The sequence below is a fragment of the Tachyglossus aculeatus genome, chromosome X2 (assembly GCF_015852505.1).
Source record: "Tachyglossus aculeatus isolate mTacAcu1 chromosome X2, mTacAcu1.pri, whole genome shotgun sequence".
Classification (NCBI taxonomy): Eukaryota; Metazoa; Chordata; class Mammalia; order Monotremata; family Tachyglossidae; genus Tachyglossus; species Tachyglossus aculeatus.
This window is the reverse complement of record NC_052100.1, coordinates 30,739,599-30,765,103: the sequence shown is the minus strand read 5'-3', so window position 1 is coordinate 30,765,103 and position 25,505 is coordinate 30,739,599. Positions and strand designations below refer to the sequence as shown.

The 25,505-nt window shown below is 51.6% G+C and overlaps 1 protein-coding gene across 1 annotated transcript in view; it reads right to left on the bottom strand.

Annotated features, from left to right (window-relative positions):
- Window positions 1-2,494: 2,494 nt before the first annotated feature.
- TSHZ1 (teashirt zinc finger homeobox 1) overlaps window positions 2,495-25,505 on the bottom strand; it is a 53,404-nt gene continuing 30,393 nt past the window's right edge. Inside the window, exon 2 of the mRNA XM_038771405.1 lies at window positions 2,495-6,628. Coding sequence (XP_038627333.1) covers window positions 3,414-6,628 — 3,215 coding nt within the window. The 3' untranslated portion in view covers window positions 2,495-3,413. The remainder of the gene's footprint in view (window positions 6,629-25,505) is intronic.

Sequence of the window (25,505 nt, the reverse complement as noted above, 5' to 3'; positions counted from 1 at the left end):
TTGCCCAAGTGAATTGACATGCTCACTTTCCTTCACCCCAGTTGTGCTGCTCTTCTGATTCTCAAATTCTCATGATCAGCCTCTAATCTCTCCACAGCCATGGTGACCTCTGACCTGCCCATCCAACAGGTTGGCCCATTCAAGAGGCCAAAGAGCAGGTCATTTTGCCTTCCCTTGGCCTGACCCTGACCAACCCCAAACATTGTTCATTTGGCTGATCGGTGTCCCACTTAGCTCTCTGTTCCCCTAGGACATGTACATTTACTTGTACATATTCCCCTAGAACAGCTCTCTGTTCCCCCAGATATGTACATTTACTTGTACATATCTATTCTATTTATTTTATTTTCTAGTATGTTTGGTTTTGTTCTCTGTCTCCCCCTTTTAGACTGTGAGCCCACTGCTGGGTAGGGACTGTCTCTATATGTTACCAACTTGTACTTCCCAAGCGCTTAGCACAGTGCTCCGCACACAGTAAGCGCTCAATACGATTGATGATGATGATGATGATGACAACCTCAGAAGGTTTATCGCTTCTGAGGATTATAACCCAGGTCCTTAGACTCCTAGGCCTGTGCTAAGCCGTTCTGTTCCTAATTCTAATTCTATACACTTTGCAGAAGGAAATGCCCACAAGGCCCACCTGGCAGATCGGATGCTGCAAAGCAGAAGAACAAAGCCAGCTGGGGATCAGTGGAGCACTTAACAACAGCAGGGTCTCCTGGGAGCAGCGGAGCACTTCGAGAGAAGCTGACCTGGAGGAAGAGAACACTCCATTCACCTCTGACTGTGCTGGCTCTCCCTTTCGTTGTCCAAACCAGCTGCCTCACACCCACTCCTACCCAGCCGCTGCCAAGAATATGACCAACCCCACGGCCCGGAAACAGCCCCATTGCAGCTCCCGTGTGACAGGTACTGCCCAGGTCCCTGTGGGAACCACCCTGAGATGGTGGGCCACAGTCCCTGTCCCCAGCTACCACGGATGCCTAGTAGTAGTAATAATAACTGGCATTTGTGAAGTGCTTATTATGTACCAGGCATTGTACTAAGCACTAGTCCCAGCGCTTAGAACACTGCTTTGCACATAGTAAGCGCTTAATAAATGCTTTAAAAAAAAGATAATTGAGTCGAACATAGTCCCTGCCCCACAAAGAGCTCAGTCTTAATCCCCATTTTACAGATAACTAAGATGAGAAGGTGAGTGACTTGCCAAAGGTAACACAGCAGTCAAGTGGTAAAGCTGGGATTAGAACCCAGGTCTTCTGACTCCCAAGCCGGTGCTCTTTCCACTAGGCCATGCAGCTGCTTCTGGCTGTCCCCAAGCTGTGCTGACGCCCATCCACCCCGGCAAGCCCACAGCTGTCTCGCAGACATCCCGGTCCTCTAGCTGTCCTCAGATGCTCCGGTGAGTCCGCGGACCCAAGAGCCTGGCAGAGCCCATTTCCCTCCTGACCAGCCTGGGGGAACCGGCCCATGGCTCGGAAGGCTCGGGCAGACGGGAACGGCCTCGGGTCCCTCTGGAGAGAAAGGACCCATCCCCGATATCTGCCCTGTCCCCTCACTGCCCCCCACACACTTCTCCATTCTCCACATCACCCCTGGCCCAACACCCAAAGGGAGCCCCTTCGGCCTGGCTCGGCACCCCCGGAGACAACACCTCGGTAGCCTTTCAAGGAGAAAGAAGTGAATTCCCACGGTTTGCCTGCGGACGACCCGGGCTGCCGGCCGGTCCCCCGTGGCCCCTCAAGGCCGCAGAATGAGGACGGGACAAGGGCGAAAATCCAGAACTGCAGGTGGGTTTATTTTACAGTTGAGAAAACAGCGGGTCTCATCGTGGGAACCAAAATGGACTGTACAATAGTAGTGAAAGAACATCAAAATGGATCATTAATAGTGCATTGCCTGCTTTGTAGTGGATGGAATCATTTAGTTAGTGTTTACTTTTGTCGGGTCGCTCCTCGATTCACTACTTGCGTCCAGCAGACGCAGGTGCCGGTAAAATGTCTCTATTTCAATCAAGCTGCAGGAACTAAATTTTATTCAAAAATTGTGGTTTTACATTATATACACAGAAATTGAATATAAAATGACAATATAAAAAGTTAAAAGAGAAAGCATACAGCCAGAAGGTATAAAGAAAGTGAACCGTTGCGAATGGCCCCGCGTCGGGTTTGGCGGCGCGGTGTTAAGCAGACACGCTGGGACAGCGGACACGGGGACAAAACTCCGGTATGGGTCCCTCTACATCTTGCTTCCTCCATTACCCAAGGCAGCACACTCTCAAAAGGGAAGCTTGTACCAAAGCTTACGTTTGTAAGTAACTAGAAACTGCAATATTTTACAGGGGAAAAAAAGGAGCATTTTTACAAGTATTTGTTGGTTTTTTTTTTATAACAGCTTGCATACTTCGTGTGTGTCTGTGTGTGTGCACGCGCGCACGTCCTGCACACCCGCTGGCCAAAAAATGGCATTTTTCAGCATACAGAGGGATTGGGCATATATGTATATATATACATATATAAAGATACATATATATATCTATATATAAAGATATATATACACGTATCTATATATAAAGATATATAGATACACACACACACATATATATATATTTATATATGTATATATATAGACAACTCTGTTACTGATAATGACCATTACCATTTTGGAAACGTCCACAGTTGTGTGGCCTCTTAAACCCCGTAAGCCCCATATAGAGTTTCTTTCTCCCAACAACGACATGCAGGATTTCTTCACAAACCGGTTCTGCATAAAAAAAAGCTCATTAGTGGGTGTGAATTATTAAATCAGTTGTGTGTCTGACACAGCTCTAGAGCTGAGCGAAATGCCTCTGAGGGGGGAAAGGCACAGAGATGCTATTACAGTTCTCGAAGGGTTAAACGCGACACCACCACTCCGACGGTCTGTGACCCTTATTGTCATGGCAACTTTGTAATTTTAGGATGTCTTTTTTTATCATTGTCTTTGTGTCTTTCTGTACGGCTAAATGAACGTTTCTGAATCGTGGGGTCCCGCTAAATTCTACAAAAGATAAGCTTAGCATCAATAGCAGATGTTGGAAATAAAGGTCAGACTTTGACTCACCAAAAAAGGAAAAAAAAACAAAACAATAAACAAACCCCAAACCTCCCCCCCACCAAAATAAAAAAGAGCAAGAGAGAAGAGAGAGAGAAAACCCATGCGCAGATCAGACAAAGGAGCATATAAATAGAACTACAAAATATGTGTAGGAAAAACCAAAGTCCAGAAAGGCAGGTCAGCAACAAAAAAAACAGACAACTGTGAGAAGCCCAGGCCGACCCCGTGCAGTCCCGTGAAGCTCGTCTGTTAGTGCAATGTTCCGGGCCCGGCGGCGGCTCTCTCGCGTACACCCGCACGCGCGCGCGCGCGCGCTACGGCTTGTCCAGCTCCGTCACGTAGATCAGGTGGTCCTCGGGGGGCTTGCCGTGGGTTTTGCTAAGGTGCAGTTTGACCGCGTGCTTGCTGGCAAAGGTCCGGTTGCAGAGCTTGCACTGGAAGGTGGAGCCGGCGTCCTCCTCCGCCAGCCCCAGGGGGCCCAGGGCCTTGCCCACCAGGACCTTGGAGACGCTCTGCGGCTCCTGGATCTGAGTGAGCGGCAGCTTGGCCAGGTCCTTCAGGCTGAACCCCAAGTGGGTCTCCAGGTGGCCGATGTAAGTGGACGCAGTTCGGAACTGAGAGGCACAATCATTGCAAAAGAAAACGGGGTGTCCGGAGTCCAGGTTTTTCAGGAACTTTGTCCCCCCTGTCCTCCGGAGCTGGTACTTCACATTGGCCAGCCAGTGGCTGATGGTGGTCATGGAGAGACCGGTAAACTTGGACACGTGCACCCGCTCCTGCGGGCCCAGGTCCGCCAGCACGTACTTGCCGTCGGCCGTCTCTCGCAGGCTGGCGGCGAACTGGGCCTGGAGGATGAGCAGGTGCTGGGGGTTCCAGTTGGACTGGCGGCCCTTGCGCTTGTGCACGGGTGACAGCTCGTCCAGGGCCTCCTCGAAGCCGCTGCCGTCCGCGTCCGACTTCTCCGACACGGTGGAGGAGGGTGTCGAGGACTTGGGCGTCATGCGGCCCGTCAGGTTCTTCACCATGTCCGAGATGTCCAAGAGCGCGCTCTCACGCGGGGGCGAGGAGCCAGGGTCCCCCGGTGCCTTGGCTTTGGCCTTGGTCAGGTCAATGGGCTGGTCGCTGCCCTCGTAGTAGTAGCAGCGGTCGGGGGCGGCGGGAGCGGTGGCGTCAGCTTGCTTGGCCGCCGCGGCGGCCGGAGGGTGGGCGGGCCGGTCCAGCATGCTGGTGCTGATCCGGTACAGCATGGCCAGCGGGTCCAGGGCCGGGCCGGCGGGCTTGGGGGCCTTGCCCAGGTGAGTGTTCATGATGGACTGTAGGGCGCTCAGCGGGTTGATGAAGGGGGGCTCGGGGGGGTGGTCGGTGATGATGCCCAGGCTGTTGCAGCCGTTGGCCAGCTTGGCCGGGGGCGGCTCCGTGCCATTTGGCGTGGGCCCGGGCGACTCGGCCTCGGGGCCCGGCAGGGGCGGCTGCTGCTTGCCGTGTCCCCCCTCAGCCTTGGGCAGGTCCTTGGGCTCCTTCGCCCCGGGGGAGGCTGCCTTCCGCGGCGGGGGTGGTGGCTTCTCCCTGTCAGCCGGCCGGTCCTCTCTCTTGACGCCAGCTCTCCCGGTGACCTTCTCCACCAGCTCTTCCATGGCAGACACGTTGCTCTGGCGCGGGGGCGGGGAGAGGCTGCCGGCAGGGTGCAGCGGGACCCCGTGCTCAGCAGCCAGGGGTTTGGTCCCGGCCGCGAAGCTCGGCTGGACCTGCACGCTTTGAGCCGTGGGAGGCAGCGGCTTGGCGGCGCCCGGCAGCTGGTAGGCGGCATGGATGCTGGGGTAGCCGCCCCAGGCCGGGGCGCCATTCTGGGCCTTGCTGATGGCACTGCTCACCGTGTTCTCCAGGGACTTGAGGATGTCCACGCCCCCCCGGGGGCTGTCTCCCAGGTCCTCCTCCCGCAGGTACTGATAGAGGGTGGCCGGCTCAAACCTCTCGGGCGCCTCTTCCTCCTCTTCCTCCTCCTCCTCCTCCTTGATCTTCCGCTCCGGCTGGCCGGCGGCCGGCGCCCGCTCCTCCTGCTCCCGCTCGGGTTCGGCCTTGTCCTCGGCGACCCCGGCTCCGGCCCCGTCCCCGGCTGGTGAGTCGGGAGGCTTCTTGGGAGCAGAGGCCGGGAGGCGGGTGTGGGTGGTTGGGGGCAGAGGGATGGACTGGATCTTCTCCTCCACCGCGGGGTCCAGGACCAGCTGCTTCCCCTTCTTGGAGGCCGAGGTGGTCACCTTGAGGAAGTGGCCGGTGACCATCATATGGGCGGTCAGCTGCTGCAGGGTGTCGTGGGAGCTGCCGCACTCCATGCACTTGAGGATCTGCGCCTTGCGTGCCTCGAACTGCCACGTGTAGCTGGCGCCGTTCTGGTAGCCGTAACGGTTGTTGGGCGTCACGTAGGGGTTGGCCGCCTTGGGCTCCTTGGACGCTTCGGGGCCCGGGCCGGCCTCGGGGCCGGTGGGCTCGGGCGAGCCCGGCGAAGCCACATCCTGCAGTGCCCTCTTCTTGGTGGACGGGACCAGCTTGGTGATGGCGGGCACCGGCTCCTTCAGAGGCACTTTCTGGTAATGCTTGGTTTTGATCATGTGCACGCTCAGGTCCTGCAGGGACTCGAACGAGTGGCCGCAGTACATGCACTTGAGCACCTTCTGCGCATCCTCCTTGCCCTCCATCTCCATGAGCGACCGCTTCCGTGGCTTGGACCAACGCTTGGTCTTCTCCGCCTCCTTGTCTCTGTTGTCATCGCGGTAGTGGCCCGTCTCGTTCATGTGCACCGTCAGCTCCACCAGTGTGTCGTAGGCAGCGCTGCAGTCCTTGCAGCGGAACTTGCTGGCGCCGGTGAACACGGAGCCGTAGAGTTTGTTGTTCTGCCGGTACAGCTGCACGGTGCTGAACAGGCTGGGCTCGGGCAGCAGGCCGTAGGACGGCGTCTGCTGCAGCGTCTTGGCGAGTGCGGCCTGGTGCCAGTCGTAGCCCGAGCCCCCGCCAGCTGTGGAGGTGGAGCTGCTGCTGCTGCTGCTGCTGCTGCTGCTGGTGGTGGTGGTGCCCGCAGTGCCGCTGCCCATGCTTGCGCCAGGGGCTCCTTCGCTCGGACCACTGGTCCCAGAGTTGCTGGCGGCGGGGCTGGACTTCTTCAGGTCCAGGGCCAGGCTGGACCAACACGAGTCCGAAAGCAGGTTGGCATACACCGCCTTGATCTGGGCCAGACTGTCCTGCGGGTAGGAGGCCCCGTCCGCCCCCACGGACTCCTCTTTCTCCTCCTTGGATGATGAAGTCTTGAAGAGCGCCTGCTGGTCACTGCCTTCGCTGAGAGGTGATCCGTAGCCTGCTTCCTGGTTGGTCGCGGTGCTGACCGGAGAGTCCTGGTAGCTCTGAGCCTCTTTGATCTCTGATTCCTCGTGGCCCGGAAACTCACTCTCCTGAATGCCCGGAGCTGGCCCGTCCACTTCCTCCTCCAGGGGTTCTCCATGGACCTCCGCCGCCTTCAGCTCCTCCTCGGGAACGTAAGCTGCAAAGAAAACAGAAAAAGAGGCAGTGAGGACGGTGCTCCCTCCGAGAGCTGCGCCCACCCCCACCGGCCTTCCTTCCGGGTGCTCCATCCGGCCCCCTCTCTCCGACCCCGTCTCACACAGATACCTCCGTTTCCTCGCGGAGGGGCTCCGGCAGTCTCCTCGCCCCACCACAGCCCCTAGTCCCTGCAGTTCCACACAAGTGATCCCCCGTGATAAGCCAGCAGATGAGGCACAGTCTTGAACCCTACCCCCAGGCCCACTGGTTTCTGGACTGTCCCCAGAGGTTTTCTAACACCATAAACCAGGCTCCCCGGTGTAACCGGGGGAAACTCGGGTCTCCAGAGACCCTGGACGGGAAGGGGGTTGCGCCACTGAAAAGGAGAAGGCCTAGGGATTATCTGGGGGCTTCACAGATCTGCAAGTTGTCACTCCACACTGGCACAGATAACGGGGACTGGGCTGTCGGTGAGGGAAACGGACGTTTCCAAAGGATGATCATAAACGTAGGACTACATTCCCCACTTGGCTACTGGCTTACAGGAAATATCAACTTTGCTATTGTATTGCCACCTGGTGAAACTATATAATCTTACCAAATTATGTGTTTATCTGCATCCAACTATTTTTCAGCCTGGCAAATGTGATATTCATGAACAGATGGCCATTATATCAAAACACATTCACTCCCAGGGCCCACCTCACAGACGGAGCTCATGTACACCTCGGTGACAAACGCCTAGCTCCCTGGGCCATAGCCCCTGCGTGGCCATCTCCCCTACCCCGCCCCAGCGCCCAGGACCTTGGCAGGAGCCACCCCCAAGCCAGGCGGCAAAAAGCCGCCACCACTGGGCTTGTCTGATGGCAAACTGGGCATCGTCTCTTGAGGAGAAATGCCCTATCTGCCTCGGAGGGAAAGAGGAGAGTTGTGGTGCCAAGGCTTGCTAAGCCACGGAATAGTTCGTGCTATGAGGTCTAGCCCCAGCTCTGCTAGTTGTTTGCAGTAAGTGCTTAGTACAGTGCTCTGCACATAGTAAGCGCTCAATAAATACGATTGATGATGATGATGATGCAGTGTGAACCTGGGCAAGCCACTTAACTTCCCTGTGTCAGTTTCTTCATCGGCAAAATGGGGATAAGCTACCCCGTTCTACCTCCCTCTTAGACTGTGAGCCTGATATGGGACAGGGACTGATAGACTTGTATCTGCCCCATGCTTAGCACAAAGTAAGCGCTGAATAAATAACATCATCATTATTATCATTACTGCCTACAGAAAGGCTGAAATCCATTGAGGAGAAAGCTGAAACTGAATCTCTACTCTATCGCATTATAATCATTATTATTGTTGTTATTATAATTGCCATTGTTACACTTAAGTGTTTCCTGTGTATCAAGCACTGTTCTAAACCCTGGAGTAGACACAAGTTCACAAGTCCCTGTCACACACTGGACTCACAGTCTACATAGGAAGGAAAACAGATATTGAATCCCCATTTTACAGATGAGGAAACTGAGGCCCAGAGACACTAAGCAACGTGACTGAGGCGCCACAGCGGGCAATTTGGTGGAGCCAGGATTAGAATCCAGGCCCTCTGACTCACAGGCCAGATCTCTTTCCACTAGGCCAGGCTGAACTTTCCCAAGCACTTATACAGTGCTCTGCATACAGCAAGCACTCAATAAATACAACTAATTGCGTGACTGAGATATTAAAAATGGCATCCCACTAGCCCATCTCAATAATCAGAAATCCAAGGCCCCTTAACAGTTTCATCATGGCTCCACACCACAGGACTGCCTCATTCCTTAAAGCTCCGGGGTCTGGGTATCCACTGACCCGGTCATGAGGCCTGTCTGCTTTACAATTTTATTTCAGACACCCTTTACTCACTTACAGTATCGACTGAAAATCCCCCATTCAATCCTGACGGCTGCATTTCCGCTCCAGGTTTCAATTCTTTTTTCGTTAAGCAAAAAGTGAAAAAATAAAGAAAATGAAAGCTGGAAGGACACTCAGCCTCCAGCTAACTTCCTGTCTTACCATCCAACTACCCTTCATTCATCCATCTATTTGCCAATTCAAATTGATTTTACTACCCTTTTTCTCTTCCCTCCATGCTAGCTCGACTTCTTAAACCCTGCATTTCGTCTAGCCCTAGCTTACAATCGGTTGATTTTGCTCCAGTCTAGAACAAAAAGCCATGGCCCTGTAAGAATTGAAGTCCAAAAGCAGACCCAGATCTGACCAATAGTCCACCCAGCCCAGAAGTCGGTCTCTGAAAGCAGCGCCAGGACACTTGGGGAAACTGGATGACAGTCACGTTCCTGGCTAACCATCCTCATGGCTAGAGACTGAACAGCCACCTCAATGGTCTCCCAGTCTCCAGCCCCTTACCTCTCCAGAGTACCCTATGCTGAGATCCAGATTATCTTCATAAAACACCTTCCAGGAGGCACCGTTCCTCAAACCCCTCGGAAGGCCACCCATTTCTCTCCAAATCAACCACACACTCCCAATCACTGGATTCAGCACTCTCCACAGGGGCTGTCTCCTAATTCCAAATCCATTCTTTTCCCCCGCTCCACCCTAGCTTGTGCACTTAGCTGCTCCCAAGCTTTTGTCTTACTGGAATTCACTCTCAATTCTCCCATTTCCAGTGGGTGCTCATGGCCATCCCTCTGCCTGGATCTCCGCCCTCCCCCCGCTTCAAATACACTTGACCACCTCCAAACTCTCCTGACATCCCCTCTGTGCTCCAGGAGAGCCTCCCTGACTAATTAAGTCCTTCCCAAGCAGGTCCTGTCAGGCCACTTAGCATTTCTGTGAATATGAGAAGCAGCAGCATGTCTTAGTGGATAGATGACAGGTGTAGGAGTCAGAAGGTCATGGGTTCTAATCCCAGTTCTGCCACTTGTCTGCTATGTGATCTTGGGCAAGTCACTTAACTTCTCTGTGCCTCATTTACCTCATCTGTAAAACGGGGATTGAGACTGTGAGCCCCAAGCGGGCCAGATACTGTGTTCAACCCAATTTGCTTGTATCCACCCCAACGCTTAGTACAGTGCCTGGCACATAGTAAGCACTTAACAAATACCATAATAGTAATAATGATGATAATTACCATCATAATCACCATCATCATGAGAGAAGATACTGAGGGAAGGGTGGCAGATGAAGCCAGGCATTTCAAGCCATGAGGGTGGTGACTATTGTTATATTGTACTCTCTCAAGCGCTTAGTACACTGCTCTATACACAGAAAGTGCTCGATAAGTATGACTGACTGAATGACTAGTAGTAATAATAGTACTACTGAGCACCCATTGGGTGCCATGCTCTGAACTAGGTGCTTGGGAAAGTACCAAACACATCCCCTGCCCAAGAGGACCTTCCACTCGAATGGAGTGTGTGTGGTGGGGCGGGGGGGGGGAAAGGATGCAGAAATACAAATATTTCTAAATTCAGCTGCAGAAAGAGGGAGCAAAGGAGAGAAGGAACATGAAGGATCTTGAAGGAAAGCAAGGAGCTAGAACATGGGGAAAAGAGGAGCACAAGAACCCCTGGTCCTGAGTCCTGGAGATTTGGCAGACAGGAGATGTCAGTGAAGGTAGAACCATACTCTCTCAGTGCAAATGAAAACCAAAATAGAAACAACCCCACTTCACTACTTCCTGATCACATCGTTCCAGAATGTTGCCAGGTGCCGCCTGGCATCATGACTCCCATTCCCGTTTGGAAAGGATGGAGTACAGGCTGGAGGCGGGTCCCTCCAAACTGCCTGTTCTCTTGGGCAGTTTATATTTTAGAAGGACAAAGGCAATCAGCCAGTGGGATGTCTTCAATTCCTGGTTATGCTGATGCAGCTGAGACTCTGTACAGTACCTATTCTGAGTTAAACATGGTTTTCTGGTCATTAAGTATATATAAGCAGTCTAGTCGCGAATGACTGACTAATCAGGAGAGCAGACGGTGAGACTCCAGTCTTTCAGTCCACGGTCTCATCCTCACGGACGTGCTACACCAAGAGACAGGCCCAGCCCACACCATCGATCTGCAGAATCATTAGCCTCTGGGAAACATAAGCGAAATAAAAATGAATGCAATCTGCTGACGGTTTTCCAAAAGGGTGAAATAAACTGAGAAGACGATGCCTGAATCCAGACTCCAGAATATAAAATACAGATTGAAGGCGTCATTCTCAGGCCGGTAATTATGAAGCTTTTTCTGGCAGCCCCAGCCATCTCTTACGATTACTTCCCATTGATCCTCTTATTTCTCTTCACTCTCATCCAGAAAGAAGAAAAGCAACACAAAACAAACAGAGGACTAGGAGGGTCATTAACTCCATCCAATCTGGGTACCCCTCTCGGCATTTGAGGCTCCGGGTTAGTAAATACCCGCAAATGGAAGGTTTGAGCCAGGGAGGAATTTATTTGCGCTGATCAATTTTTTTCATTACCACATGTAATCATTTCTCCCAAACCTCTAGCTAATGTTGGGGTGAATGGAATACTTTATAGCATTTCTAGGAATTTAATAATGCCGGGAATGAGAATATTAACACCACAACTTATGGAATCTCACGAGGTCACAACAGATCCTTAGCCTGAAAGGCTTTTGTGAGATGAGAGGCAAGTATAGGAAATGAAGGCAAAATTGTTGCTATTTTTGTTTACTGAAACTTCCCACGCTGAGCAACGGGATAAATGGCTGAGCTCTGGGGTTTTCCATTCAACGCGGATTCTCCTAATATGAGTGTTTAGAGAGAACGGTCGTCCCCCGCAACCAATATGCAGACTCCATCGGGTTTTCTACTCGGGGTTGCGACCGGGATGGCACCCTGAAGGTGGGTGCAGTGGGCCCCACGGTTAGGGCACGGTGCAGAAACAATGCAACTGAGACTGGCCCCCACCCACCGCCACACCTGGTGCCGCAGTCCTGCTGGTGCATGCGCCTGCACAAACACACACTTTGAAACCCTAAAATTAGGAGAAAAATCCGAATTCCAAGTTTCGGTCGGTTCGCATTAAGCCTTAATCGTGGTTGTGCCTTCCGGATGCCGATATCTCCCTAAAGATAGGCTGTCATCTTCAAGCTACATGCAAATCTGTGAATTCTAATAGAAGTGGACTCAAGGCTCTCTACATCGCCCGTGTTAGTGCCGTAGCACGTAATCACATTTGCAGTGAGAGGATTTACACTGTAAATACACATCCATTATTTGAAAAGACAAATATAAATCGTTACCCTAAATTTTAATACAATATCGAAGCATAAACAACATCATTTTTTCTGGAAAATTAGATCAAATTATTTCTCCGTGTTTTCATTTCTTTCCTCCCCTCAGTATTCTCTTTCGCTTTATGAAAGAAACAGGGTTGGCCGCCAACAGCGATCATTTTAAGAAGGGCCCAGGAACTGGCAGTGGTGTTTTGTTTCTCGCGGAGAACTGTGGGAAACTGCCAAAGGTCCCAGAGCTTTGGGGTGGCTTGGAGCAGTCCCATTTAATCCCCCCGAGTCATCATCCAAACCGGCATCCTGATTCCGCACCCGGCTGGGGTGTGGGGGATGGGGGAGTTTGTGATCCAGCCCATTTGCTGTCCACAACAGGTGTACAGGCACAGCCTTGGCCTTTTATCTCCCAGCTCTGGCTGGGGACAGAAGTTTCTCCTTTGATAAGTTCAAACCAGTAGGAAAGAGCTTTCGCACAAACGGATGCCAGTCTTCTGAGATGCTCACATCTCTTAAGAATGTAGGGTTGGTTACAATCTTCCAGAAGCCCCTTGGACCCCAGCAGTTACCCCAAATTCCCAGCCCCGGACGAACCTAGGGCACTGTGGGTGTGGGAGTGTGCAGGCAAACAACTGACTCTGGGGTGAAGGAAATTCAGCTGTAAGCTGATGAATGGTTTGTGCCAACCCAGAATGCCCCATCTGCCAGAGAAGAGGATGCTCCCAAGCACTGAAATCAGCACTCCTCTGGTTAAGTGGGCGCAGGAGTGGTTTTGGCCACTCACTCCCCTTTCGGCCCCCAACCCTTCTGCCCCCGCCCCCCACCCCTCTGCCCCCCAACAAGGGCCCAGCAAGCAAGTGTGGCTCAGGTCTGGGCCAGGAGACCAAGGCAGCTCATCAAGCGAACGCTCTCAATCAATCAGTCCGTGGTATTTACTGAGCACAGTGCTAAGCACTTGAGAGAATACAATATAAGAGAGTTGGCAGACACCTTCCCTGCTCTCGCAGTGATGCTAATCTCAGAGATTGACTGGCTCCTCTTCTTCTCCTCTCTGATCAACTCTCCATCCGAGCGTGCTCATTAGCGCTCGGATCGCAAAGAGAGCCGAAGATGAATCAGTCCAGCCCCCTCTCCCCCTCTCTGTCGAGATTATTTCATCGAAATGTTCATTTTCATCCCTGCTGGCAACATTAGGATGGAAGTATTTAACCTGTTTCCATTACTTATACAAATCACCATCACGGGGTAGGACAGATGTTCGAATCGTGCCCCAGAACTGACTTCCGCACATCCTTCCACGGAGGACTCGGAGAAGGGAAGACGGTAGATTGCATTATCCAGACTCAATAATGTTCTCTCGGCGACCAGATTCATTAACTCCAAGCATCAGCGCCTCGCTCCTGTTCTGGGGGAGAATTCTCCACCTCGGGGGCTCGCTTTGTCTGGAGGAAGGAATCTCTGTCAGGGATAGATCTGGATCGGAGTGGAAGGCGGAGGAGCGCGGTGGGGGGAGAAAGAAGGGAAGGGACCCTCCTGGCTGGGAACCGTCTCTCCCACTCCTACACGGGGGGATGAAAGAGAAGTCAGTTAAAGGCGCCGGGGCCCCAAGGTGGCTGTCACTTCAGATAGATGCTGGCACCGCTCACCGAGACAGGCGACACCTTGGCGGAGCTACCGTTTGCCGTATTATTGGGCGCCCAAAGCTCTGCCTGACAGGGCTGGAGGGCTGCGATGCCTCAGGGGCCGTGCATGCATGTGGAGGAGAGACAGAGAGAAAGAGAGAGAGAGAGAAGCAATTCCTTGGGTCGAGGACTCAGACTTCATTCCTGCCTCTGAACTATGCGGGGGTCAGGGTTGTTCGTAGGTGAGTAGAAGGATGAGGCTGGAGGAGAGGCCAAAGCCATTGCCACCCTGCACATGCTGCCCTGCAAATACCGCCCTGCACACGCCGCTCTGCACACACTACCGACCACCCCCACTCCACGTCTCTGTGTTGTTACCAGAAACCGGGTGGGCCTGGTTGGGTGTAGAGAGGAGGGGATTTGGGCTTTTTCACAAAGGTGAACTTTTCAAAGTAAACCATCTTATCTTCAGGAAGGTAACTGTGAGTTAAATGGGGGCCTGGAGCCAGAGAAAGTGACAGAAGGCCTCATCTATGACTCTTCCCTGCCACTGCTGGAGTCCTGGGAAACAGGCTTCCTGGGGCAGTTTGGGGGAAGGCAGCTCCGGGAAGGTTCCTGGCCAAGAACAGGAAGAGATGCTGGGGTTTCCAGTGGGAAAAGGAGGGGAGTGAGTGGACCAGCCCCATGCTGGAGCTGTATAATAATAATAATAATAATAATAATAATAATAATAACTGTGGTATTTGTTAAGCACTTACTATGTGCCAAGCACTGTTCTAAGCACCAGGGTAGACCAGGATGGACATAGTCTCCGTCCCACATGGGGCTCAGTCTTGATCCCCATTTTACAGATGAGCTGAGGCAAAGAGAAGTTAAGTGACTTGCTCAAGGTCACACAGCAGACAAATGGCAGAGCAGGGATTAGAACCCATGTCCTCTGACTCCCACGCCCGTGCTCTTTTCACTAGGCCACGCTGCCTCTACGAAGGAAATCCAAACTCCCACAAGCCACCGTGAAGAAGATCCTAGGTCGGGGAAGGGAGAAGCAATCCCAGGAGGTAGAACCTGAGTTGGAAGACTGCGTCAGTCCGGGGATACATAACCAAGCTCCAGTTCACAAATCAATTAGGGCTACAATGTACTCTTCTGAATTTTTTTTTGATTTATCAGTTTTACCTTAACAATATGGCAAGATGCTTATCAACAAATCAATGGTATTTACTGAGTGCTTACTGTGCACAGAGCACTACACTAAAAACTTGAGAGAGAACAACAGAGTAAGCAGCATGATCCCTACCCTCAAAGAGTTTACCGTCTAGCAGGGGGCACTAAAATAAATTACAAGTAGCAGAAGGAACCAAATATAAAGATATGTGCATAAATCTGGGGGGTGGGGGGCAGGGAGGGGGAAGTGGTCAATGGCCTGGGGACAGGGACTGTACTGCATTGTGTCTATTCCAGTGCTTAGTACAGTGCTTGTTACCTAATAAGCATTCAACAAAAACCACTATCATTATTAATAAGAGCAAGGCATATTTACAAGGGCTTATTAAAAAATGTTTGGATAACTGAGGCTAAAGATACTTCTCAAATTTGCTTTCCAAAGAACCAAAGCAACCCAATCAATCAATCAATCAATCAATCGTATTTATTGAGCGCTTACTGTGTGCAGAGCACTGTACTAAGCACTTGGGAAGTACAAGTTGGCAACATATAGAGACAGTCCCTACCCAACAGTGGGCTCACAGTCTAAAAAGGGGGGGGGGGGGGGACTCCACCATAGCCACCTTCCACCAGAAATATTGCAAAGTCCAAGAGCACTTCCATGTCCAATTATCCAGATAGTTTGTATGTGTAGACATCTGTCCCTGAGGTCAATGAAGAACCACTCTGGGGAAGGGAGGGCTGTGGGTTCGATTCCACGCCACCCCTGGCCCCAGGCAGGATCCCGGCCTTCCAACCAGGAACGGAGTCTCCAGAAGTCCCTTCCTGCAGAGGGGGCAGCGGGATACAATGTGTCCCACACAAGGTAGGGCGTATTGGGGTCTTGGGTGATCAGCCTTCTCTCCACCTTTAGCCAGGGGGGCCAAAAGCCCTTCTCATGCACTTCACAACCCATGTGAGAAGATGGCCACTGCCTACAGAGTCTACCGGCAACCAAAGAGCAGGCCCCTTTAATGGGCTTTGGAACATCGGGGTCAGCTTCAATTCCCCGTCAGAATTTTGTTTTCAGAATTCTGTGTCTCCCCGCTGGCCAACGTCTCAAATTTGATTTTCTCAGGAAGGCTGTTTGTAGACCCCTACTGTTCCCCAGCGAAAAGATCCACACTTGTTCCACTCCTGCTTTTGAATCCCTACGGCCAAGCGTGTTTGGAAAATGCTCGGTGCCAAAGGGCAGCCGTGGCCCACAGGCCAGCCCAGAGGAAGGAAACGGAGGAGAGGAGGCCAGCCCCCACCGCCAAACTCCCCCGACTGCCACACCTGCCACGCCGAAACCCTGCCTCCAAAGATAAGTCCTTTCCCAGGCCCAGTCCTCCCCAAGGCCCAGTCCTCCATCCTAAATCAGTAAGAATATCTGCCAGAGACCTCCAGCTCCACCATTTGGGGGATGTCAAACCTTAATAAACTGGAGCAGCCGCAAACCAGCCAGTGGCAGACCAGAGATGGAGTGGGAGAAGCCCAGCTTCCCCGGATCTGGCCTGGCTGGCTTGGCAGGCTCGCTGGCTGGCGGGAGGGCTGATTTCGGCGGGAGGGGGAGAAGGGGCACGGGGAATGGCGGGCGGCAATCACGGCAGTCATTTGCAGTACTAATGTCCAATTCAGCCTCCCTTCATTCTCTTGATTTAGGTGGTCAGAGTGGTTTCGTAGCCGACACGGGGAAGCTGTGCTGTTTAGCAGGCTGTTTAATGGGAAACTGGCAGTCTTATTTCTTTTCTAGATTTGGTTTGTCACTAGGTCTCCATTACATGCCACTCAGCTTTGATGTCTTTGGACAGGACTGATCAAAAGATGTCATTTGACCTACACAGCATGGCAGAAACTTGGAGAAGTCTCATAAAGCGACACTCTGGCTGTAAATAAAATGACATTATTATTTCCTCTCTCCTATCATGTAGAAAAGCCAATTATGGTAATGCACTGCATGTCAATGAAAATACAGCAATCTTTTTGGAGCAGCTACTGCAGGCATCAGGACTGCATCTCTTCCTGTGAAAATCTGCCCATTGGAAAATGGAGAGGAGGGAGGTGATAGATGTCTTAAAGACTGTTAATAAAATCCAGGACGGCCATAAAAAGTGCAAGTCAGCAAAACAATTGGAAGTGCAAAATGCAAACTGTTAAGTTTCCAAATTATCTAGTAATTTAATCTGGGATGATTTATATTCCAACCCTGAAATAGCCAGTCTCATGGCCTGCATTGCTCAGGACTTGACTGAAGAAAACGACTGTATTCGACACTAGTAACCTTCTGAGTTGCCACTACTTCTTAAGGAATCAGACTTACAAATAAATAAATGAACAAATAAAAACTTGACCCTGTCCCTGACCCTGAGGATTCTTTGAAAGTTCCTGCCGCAAAGTGTGATGGAATCCTCCCAGGGTTCTATAACCTGATGCAGCAGGAGTTTTATAGTGAACAACTGTTTTCCAATGTGGGAAATTTTTAGAGCAGCAAATAAAGTGAATCTGCTCCATTCCTGTGTCCCGAAGTTCTAAAGGGGAAAATGTACCCATATCCCAGAAAATAAAACTCGGGGCCTTCTCAATGAAAAGCTGGCTTGGGTTGTTCTCTCTGACCCCGTGTTAAGTCAACCAACTCAGCAGGAGATTTGGGGAGGCCCTGAGGGGCACCCACTGCTCTGCAGGATAGGGGTACATTCCACAGCCCTGCTGACCCACCAGGGAGAGAATGGGCAGTCTGCAGGGCCCTCAACCCATCCCCAACCCCCATCACCTCCTACCCTCCACAGCCTATCTTCCCTTCTGGAAAAGGAAAATGTGACATGGCCCCTCCGTAGGATGCTGCTCTGCCTGGATGTGAAGACAACTGTCTTGAGCATCTTTGTTCCACAGCCCAGAATACACCGGAGTTTTCACACCAAGGAGCAGGCCCCTCTCCTCCGCACTGCCCACATGGAAAAACCCCACTGACCGGAGCCCCATGGAAAGGCCGCTGGCCTGCTCTGCGCAGGCCCCCGGCCTCACCCCACGGACCGTGGGCTTGTTCGGAACTGCCGGCACCCCACAGTCACACCCCCCTACTCACACTCACACCCCAATGCTCCCCCCACCAACTCCACTCACGCACCCACCCAACAAGCCCCCCCCCCCCCCAGCAAATCACACACCCATGCTTCCAGTCAGCTCTGCCAACACATACACTCCCCACAACCCCAACCCCTAACACACAGCTGTATAACTTTTCACAGAAGTTAGTATAGTGCTCTGCACACCGGAAGTGTTTAATCCATACTTTTTCTACTGCCCCCACCATAATACGTGGGGGTATAATAACCACGATAAGTTTGGTGACTGGGTTACCCGTCTGATGGGAACGCAGCAGCCTCCCTCCAGACACGCGGGAGACTGGTCTCTGCGCAGGGTGGTCACCTGAGCCCGCTGGCCCCCAACAAGAGTGCCCCTTTGATGTGGAGGGATAAATGAAGCAAGGGAGCTGGGGAGGTTCATAAGTCCCCCCACCCACATAGAGCTGGAGGCCTGCACGACTTTTGTAACAGAGGATACGGCGCCCTGTGGCTGGATGAATGAATGGATGAATGGCTACAAGCAGGCATCACTGTTTTTCGGTCACTGGCCAAGATGCCCATCTGTGTGAAAATCCTACGGCGGTGGACGTGCCCCGGTCAGCTGCAAGGACACTAGGCCGGCAGCCCTGCGACAGGGGAATCGTGTTAACTGGTTGCTGTGTGGGTCACGAGGGCCTGGCGTTTCTCTGGAGCTGCTCTAACAAAGGGCCGGGTTCAGCCCAGGCCAAAGGCGATGGCAGGACTTTTCCCAAAGTGTTTCCACTTACAGGAGCCAGTGTATCCGGGGGTGGGGGAAGGGGACAGGGACGGGAATGGATGGGGCAGGGGGTGGGGGGTACTACAGCAGCTGGAGACGTTTGCTGTTTCAATATTCCTCCTCCAGATGGCTCCTTCGCAACGTTTCTCCCGCGACACCCCAGCACTGGTACAGCATGTCCCGTGCCCAATTCTCCCCCTGAGACAGGGAGCCAGAGAAGAATCACAGTTCTCATTCGGAATTAGTGGCTGCTGCCCAGGTGGAGGGGGGAGAATTATTCCCCAGGACTAGCCTCGACCATCCCCGAGGCAGGCACGGGGAACCCCCTCCCCCCCAGGTCTACTGGAAGCTCCCCAGAGGGCAGCGGCCCAGCTCGGGCTGACAGCCCTGGGATGGAGAGAATCGGCCATGGGTCTGCGATCTCAATAATAATAATAATAATTTTTTAAAAATTTGTTAAGCGCTTACTATGTGCCGGGCATTTTTCTAAGCGCTGGGGTAGGTACAAGATAATTGGGTTGGACGCAGTCCCTGTCTCACACACGGCTCACAGGCTTAATTCCCATTTTACAGATGAGGGAATGGAGGTACGGGGAAGTTAAGTGACTTGCCCAAGGTCACATAGCAGACAAGTGCCAGATATCGGGATTAGAGCCCATGACCTGACTCGCACACCCATGCCCTATCCACTAGGCAAAGCTGCTTCACAATCTCAAGGCAAAGTGGCTCATTTTACCAACCACCAGAACAGACCTTCTGGCTGCAAATCCCTTGCCTCGCTGCCAAGGCCTCGCCCTTCCTCCAGGCGCTAGACAAGGCCCCAAGGTCCCCAACCCACCCCCAAGACCCCTGATTTCCTGTGGCTGAGGTTCGGGGGGAAAGGTGGTCCCCAAGCTCCTGACTCAACTGTGAGTCAGCCAGTCAACTGCACTTACTGAGCGCTTGGTATGTGCAGAGCACTGTACTAAGCACTTGGGAAAGTACAATAAAACAAAATAACAGACACATTCCCTGCCCACAGTGAGCTTTGGGGAATCGGTGACTGAGCCTTATTTCCACTCTACTGTACTACCCAGTGCTAAGTGCTGGACTTTCACACAGTAGAAGCTGATTAAGTACTCCGACAACGAGCTTTTTGGCTTCGGCTGCAGCACCCAGACTGGCTAGGAAGGCCAGTTGGACTCAAGGGCAGGACTTGCAGCCCAATGCCCTCTGACAGTACCCTTCCGCAACCCCCACACTCCCTCCTCTTGCCCCCATCCTCCAGCCCCGTGATGCAAGCCATCACTGGAGGTTAGTCAGTCAGTCAAAAGTACTTATTGAGTGCTTGCTATGTGCAGAGCACTTGTGCTAAGTGCTTGGGAGAGTACATATAAGAATAAACAGACACATTCCCTGACCACAACGAGCTTACACTCCAAGCCCTTGGCTACCTGGGTAAGAAGGGTCTGTTCTCACCAAGAACTCTTCCCCTGCTGTCTACTTCACTGCTCTCCTGGAGAACCCATCAGGACCTGGGCTTCTGGAGGAACTTGGAGCCACAAGGTAATAAAAGCGCCAAAGCACGGGAGCCAGATGCCACCGTCACTATCACCGACAATGGCGAAGCTGTCAAAGTGAGTCGGGAACCATGACAAGGATGATTTCCATGCGAGCCAGCTGAAGGCTCCCCTCACCCCACCTCAGGGAGGCCCGAGCTACTCCAGTGTCCGGGCATTGCGGCTGGCACCTCCAGCCCCATCCTGGGCACGGGCGGCAGGCTTGCTCTTGGAGAACAGCAGGTCGGGATCGGGAAGACATTCTCCCTCTGGGCTCGTGCAACTGAGCACAGGGCTCAGACTCTTAGGAACAGGGAAGGGAGTCAAGTTGGGAAATGCTCTAAGGATCGCGACCCAGAGGCCAGCGAGGTCGGCAGCAGCAGTAAGAGAGCTTCCTGATGAAAGGCACGGGGCAGCCCCAAGTGATGAACTATGCGGAGCCATCTGGCCACAAACCGGGCTCTGACCTGGCACAGAGCTGACACCCACCCAGCACTGAGGATCATCCCTGACACTGACCTGGCCCAGACGTGGCCCTGGGACCCAACCCGGCACCGGTTCAGTGCTTTTGGCCCCAACCCGCCTGACCCCGGGGGCCTGGGCCCGACCCAATTAGAAGCAAAGAGCAGCTGAACACCTCAGCCCCGAGCCCGTTCCTGACGTCAGTGGTGTAAATCAACAAAATGCCTCCCCGCTTGTCTTGCCTTCCCTGAAACTCAAACATGAGAACCTTCCGGTGGGAAGAACTTGGGAAAAGGTCACTCTGTTTTCCTCAACACCATAAAATGGCACGGCCAAGACCTGACATGCATATGCAAATCAGCACAGAGAAACACTGATTTTCCTTCAGCCTGGATTGCTCTATCTGGATGAAATGTTGATACAAACACCATGATGAACGAAAAACACCATCTCTGAGGCTTAATTGGCAAGAAAGAAATCATAAACACTGCTACCGAGACCAAGCTATGGTCCTTTGGCATATAAAAACTGAAATGCCTTTTCCTTTACTGATAATATCAATTCAATCTAGGCTGGAATTTGGAATTGGGAGATGGGTAATTTGCATACAAAAGTACATTTAGTAAACACTGGTAAGGGCAGTGGGTTGGTCTTGGGGCACTGAGCCTCAAGGGCCTGTTCTCTGCTGCTGCTGAGAAGCCAGATTGGCCCAGCTCAGCCTAGCCCACGTCCTGTCCTGGAGCTCTGAAGCCAAGTAGGAGTACAACACTCAAGTACAGAGAAACTCTGGAAACTGAGGAAAGAGACTGTGACAGGCTCAGATGCCTTTTAAAAATTCAGTGCAGAAACCCAACCCATATCTAAGCAAAGACGCATTCAATCAAGAGCTCTCTCCTAAGTGCTTGCCTCAGTCCTTAACTCACAGTAGAACTTCATTAATAATCACTGGCATTTATTATCAATTGTATTTACTGAGCACTTATGAGCCGAGCACTGTATTCAGTGCTTGGAAGAGAACTGGCAAACATGTTCACCGCCCGCAACGAAGCAGCATGTCCTAGTGGCAAGAGATGGGCTTGGGAGTCAGAGGACATGGGTTCTAAACCCAGCTCTGTCACTTCATTCATTCAATAGTACTTTTTGAGCGCTTACTGTGTGCAGAGCACTGTACTAAGCGCTTGGAAAGTACAATTCAGCAACAGAGACAATCCCTACCCAACAGCGGGCTCAGAATCTAGAGGTCTGCTCTAGATTCTGTCTGCTCTTGTCTGCTGACTAGGTCACACTTGTCTGCTGTATGACCTTGCACAAGTAACTTAACTTCTCTGTGCCTCAGTTACCTCATCTGTGAAATGGGGATTAAAACTGTGAGCCCCGTGTAAGACAGGGACTGTGTCCAACCTGATTACCTTGTATCTACTCCTGCGCTTAAAACAGTGCTTGGCACTTAGTAAGTGCTTAACAAATACCATAATAATAATCACTATTATTATTGTTATTACTGAGCTTACAGCCTGAAGAGGGAGGCAGACATTAATATAAATAAATAATTTAGGCTATATAATTTATAGACATAATATGTAATTTTTAGGTATATTAATCCCAGCGATCGGCTGACGGGGCCCTTGGCTTCTGAGAAAGCAGGTGCCTCCCAAGGGGGCTGGTCCGCCTGGGGACTGAACCGCATAGGGTGGTGGTGGGGTACACTCTACAGACACTCTGTGTTCCCATGTGGGCATCAGACGTCTCCCCCCTCCAGGGCAGGGGGTCCCCAGACGAGGCCCACCTCGTCTTCCTCCGGCTCCAAGTGGCATTCCAAAGCTCTGGCCACCTGCAGCAATGCCCAGGGTTTGGGGCGGCAGGAGGGCACTTCCCAGAGAAGGCAGGGACGTCCCCTACCCCGGGCCAGCCCCACACAAGGCACTCTTCTGGGGTCTCTGCCATCAGTCATCCTGTCACTGTGGGAGAGGAAAGGCTGGAGAGAGGGCTGCAGCATCCCAGCAATGGGCAGGCTGCCTTAGAGCCGGAGCATCCGCGGTGATTCATTACAGCCAGTGGTTGCAGGATGGAGAAATGCACCCCTCGGAAGAGGGACCACCCTTGGTCTGTCGCTCGGGAGGAATTGGCCCCTTGAAACCAGGAAACATTTTGGTTAGCACCGTTTCCAAACCACCTGATCCCTTCACGACCTAAATGTTCTAGGTCACCTCAAGAGCCAAATCGATTTCTCTAAGTATTTCCATATCGATTTCTCTAAGTATTTCCATATCATCAATAGCTTTGATAATAATAATGAAGGTTAAGTTAAATAATAATTGTTAAGTACTTACAGTGAGGCAAGCACTGTACTAAGCTCTAGGGTAGATAGAAGATAACCAGGTTGGGCACAGTTCTTGTCCCAGGTGGAGTTCACAGTCTAAGTACAAAGAAGAACAGGTATTGATTCCCCATGTTACAGATAAGGAAACTGAAGCACGGAGAAGTGAAGTGAGTTGCCGAAGGTCACACCGCTGGCAGAGCCAGGATTAGAACCCAGATCCCCTGTGTTTAGAGCATTTTCCTCTTGGAAAGTTATGATGTCATGTCAAGCTCCTGACCTGAGTCCCGCTGCAATGAGCAGGATACGATTCTGGAAGTGCCTGTGATGAACGGTAAACTGAAGCATCCTCAGGACCAGTAAAGAAATGACCCCTAAACTTCAAAACAAGTTTAGCATTGAGGACCGGCATTGAACACTGGTGACTGTGGGAAGGTCTCACAGCAATGCATAAAACAAATCAAATTCTCTTTCCTCTCAGACTGATACAATCAGACATTCATTTAAATGATCCTTTAGAGAACTGTCAGCAAACTGAAGCCACTTACGGAAGGTTAGCTAATTAATGAACTCCTGATTGAAGATTAATTTGGCAAAGCTTTTTAATTTTCACCTTAAACCATGACAAACAATGATGTATTTTAATTAGCACTACAGCTATACTTGGGTACTTTATATACAGCTTTGATATTGTAAACAGATCACATCTATTCATTGGTAAATAGATAATAATGGTTAATTACCTGGAAATTAACAGAAGACTAACAGTGTGCCTTTCCTTTACACGTGTGCACAAAATGTCGCCATAATGAGTAACATCTTCTCAGAAATTTGCGGGCCAACGGATACACGAAATTCCTTAATTTGTGCATAAAAATATCAAATTAGTGCTCTTTGGCTGCCAGGTGAGCTGTTGCCCAGATGTGATGAATTCATCCACGTACCCCAGGCCAAGAAACCACCTATGGGAAACACACAGAGCCTGGCCTCGCTGCCCACTGCAGAAAAATCCAGGGAGCAGGGAAGGCATGCAGGAAGTGGAAGAGGGAACTGAGGTCCAAGCAGAGCAGGACTAGGAAGAAGAGAAGGATGAGGATGAAGGAGGAAGGAGAAAGAGGAAATGAGATAAAGAGGATGGGGGGTGATGAGAAGGTAGAATAAGAGGTCCAGTAGGAGAAGGACAGGGAGGAGCAGGAGGATCCCAAGGAAGAAGAGAAGCAGCGTGGCCTAGTGGGAAGAATATGGGCCTGGGAGTTAGAGGTCCTGGACTCTAATACCTACTCTGCCACTTATTTGCTGTAGGTATCCCTAGGCAAGTCATTTGACTTCTCTATGCCTCAGTTTCCTCATCTGTAAAACAGGGGATCAATACCTATTCTCTCTCCTTCTTGGTACAGGGACAGGGTTCACCCTAATTATCCTGTATCTACTTCAGTGCTTGCTACATAGTAAGTGCTTAACAAATATCACAATTATTATTATTAAGACAAGGGAGGAAGAGAAAGGGGGGGACTGAAGAAAAAAGGAGAAAGATGAGGAGGTGATGGAGGGTAAGAATGCATTCCCAGATGGGAAAGTTTCTGATCATTTAGAGCAAGTGCAAAGCAGTTTACTGAGAGAGGGGTGGCAGAGGGTAGTGATTTGAGGGCTCACCCCACCCTATGACCAAATCCCTGAAAACAGGCACTAATGAGAACCGTGAGCTCCAAAAAGAGATCCAAGGAACGTATCGATCATCTCGGCTAACGCTTCCACCACAACTACTAACTCCCAGGTTCCGTTTGGGAATTCTCAGATGCTCCCCACTGCTGGATCCTCAGAAACTCACGGAGAGAGGACTGACCCTTGCCTTCCCTGGACACGGCGGCAACGGCTGGCTGGGCTGAGTCCGGTCTTCCAAGGGGGGTGGTGGGTGCTTGGCTAGGACGGGCATCAGAGCCACATTCACAAGGAGCAAAATCCATCGTTCGTGCCTTTAGAAGAAAATTATTTGGGGCGGACTTGTCTCCTACTGCCGCTAAAGTAGGATGTTTTCATCAGTTTGATATCTGGCCTTTATGTGCTTCCAATTAACACGGAAATACTAAAGACGCTCCCCGAGTGTCTCGGTTCTCACTTGGCAATTTCATTTGTCATGCTGCTCTGAACTGGCAAGGTGATGTCCATCCTGTCCCTCAGAGATAGCGGGAAGGGAAGAGAGAGGCAGTGTAGCCTAGTGGAAACAGCATGGGGCTGGGGATTCAGAGGACCTGGGTTTAATTCCCGCTTCTGCATTTGCCTGCTGTGTGAGCATGGGCAAGTCACTTAAATTCCCTGGGCCTCAGTTTCCTCATCTATAAAACAGGGATTTAACATCTCTTCTCCCTTCCTTTGAGACTGTTAAGTGCATACCATGTGTCATGCACTGGGGTAAGCACAAGCTAATCAGTCCATGTCCCACATAGAGCTCAAAGTCTTAATCCCCATTTACATAGGTGAGTGAGGCACAGAGAAGTGAAGTGACTTGCCCACGGGCACACAGCAGACACATGGCAGCTCATGGATTAGAACCCAAGGCCCACGCTCTATCCACTAGGTCATGCTCCTTCTCTCCCCTGACTGCCGTCTCTGTGACAGAGGATGGTCATTGCCGCATCAGTTCAGAGTGGCACGAAAAACCAATTCTCTCTCTCTATGT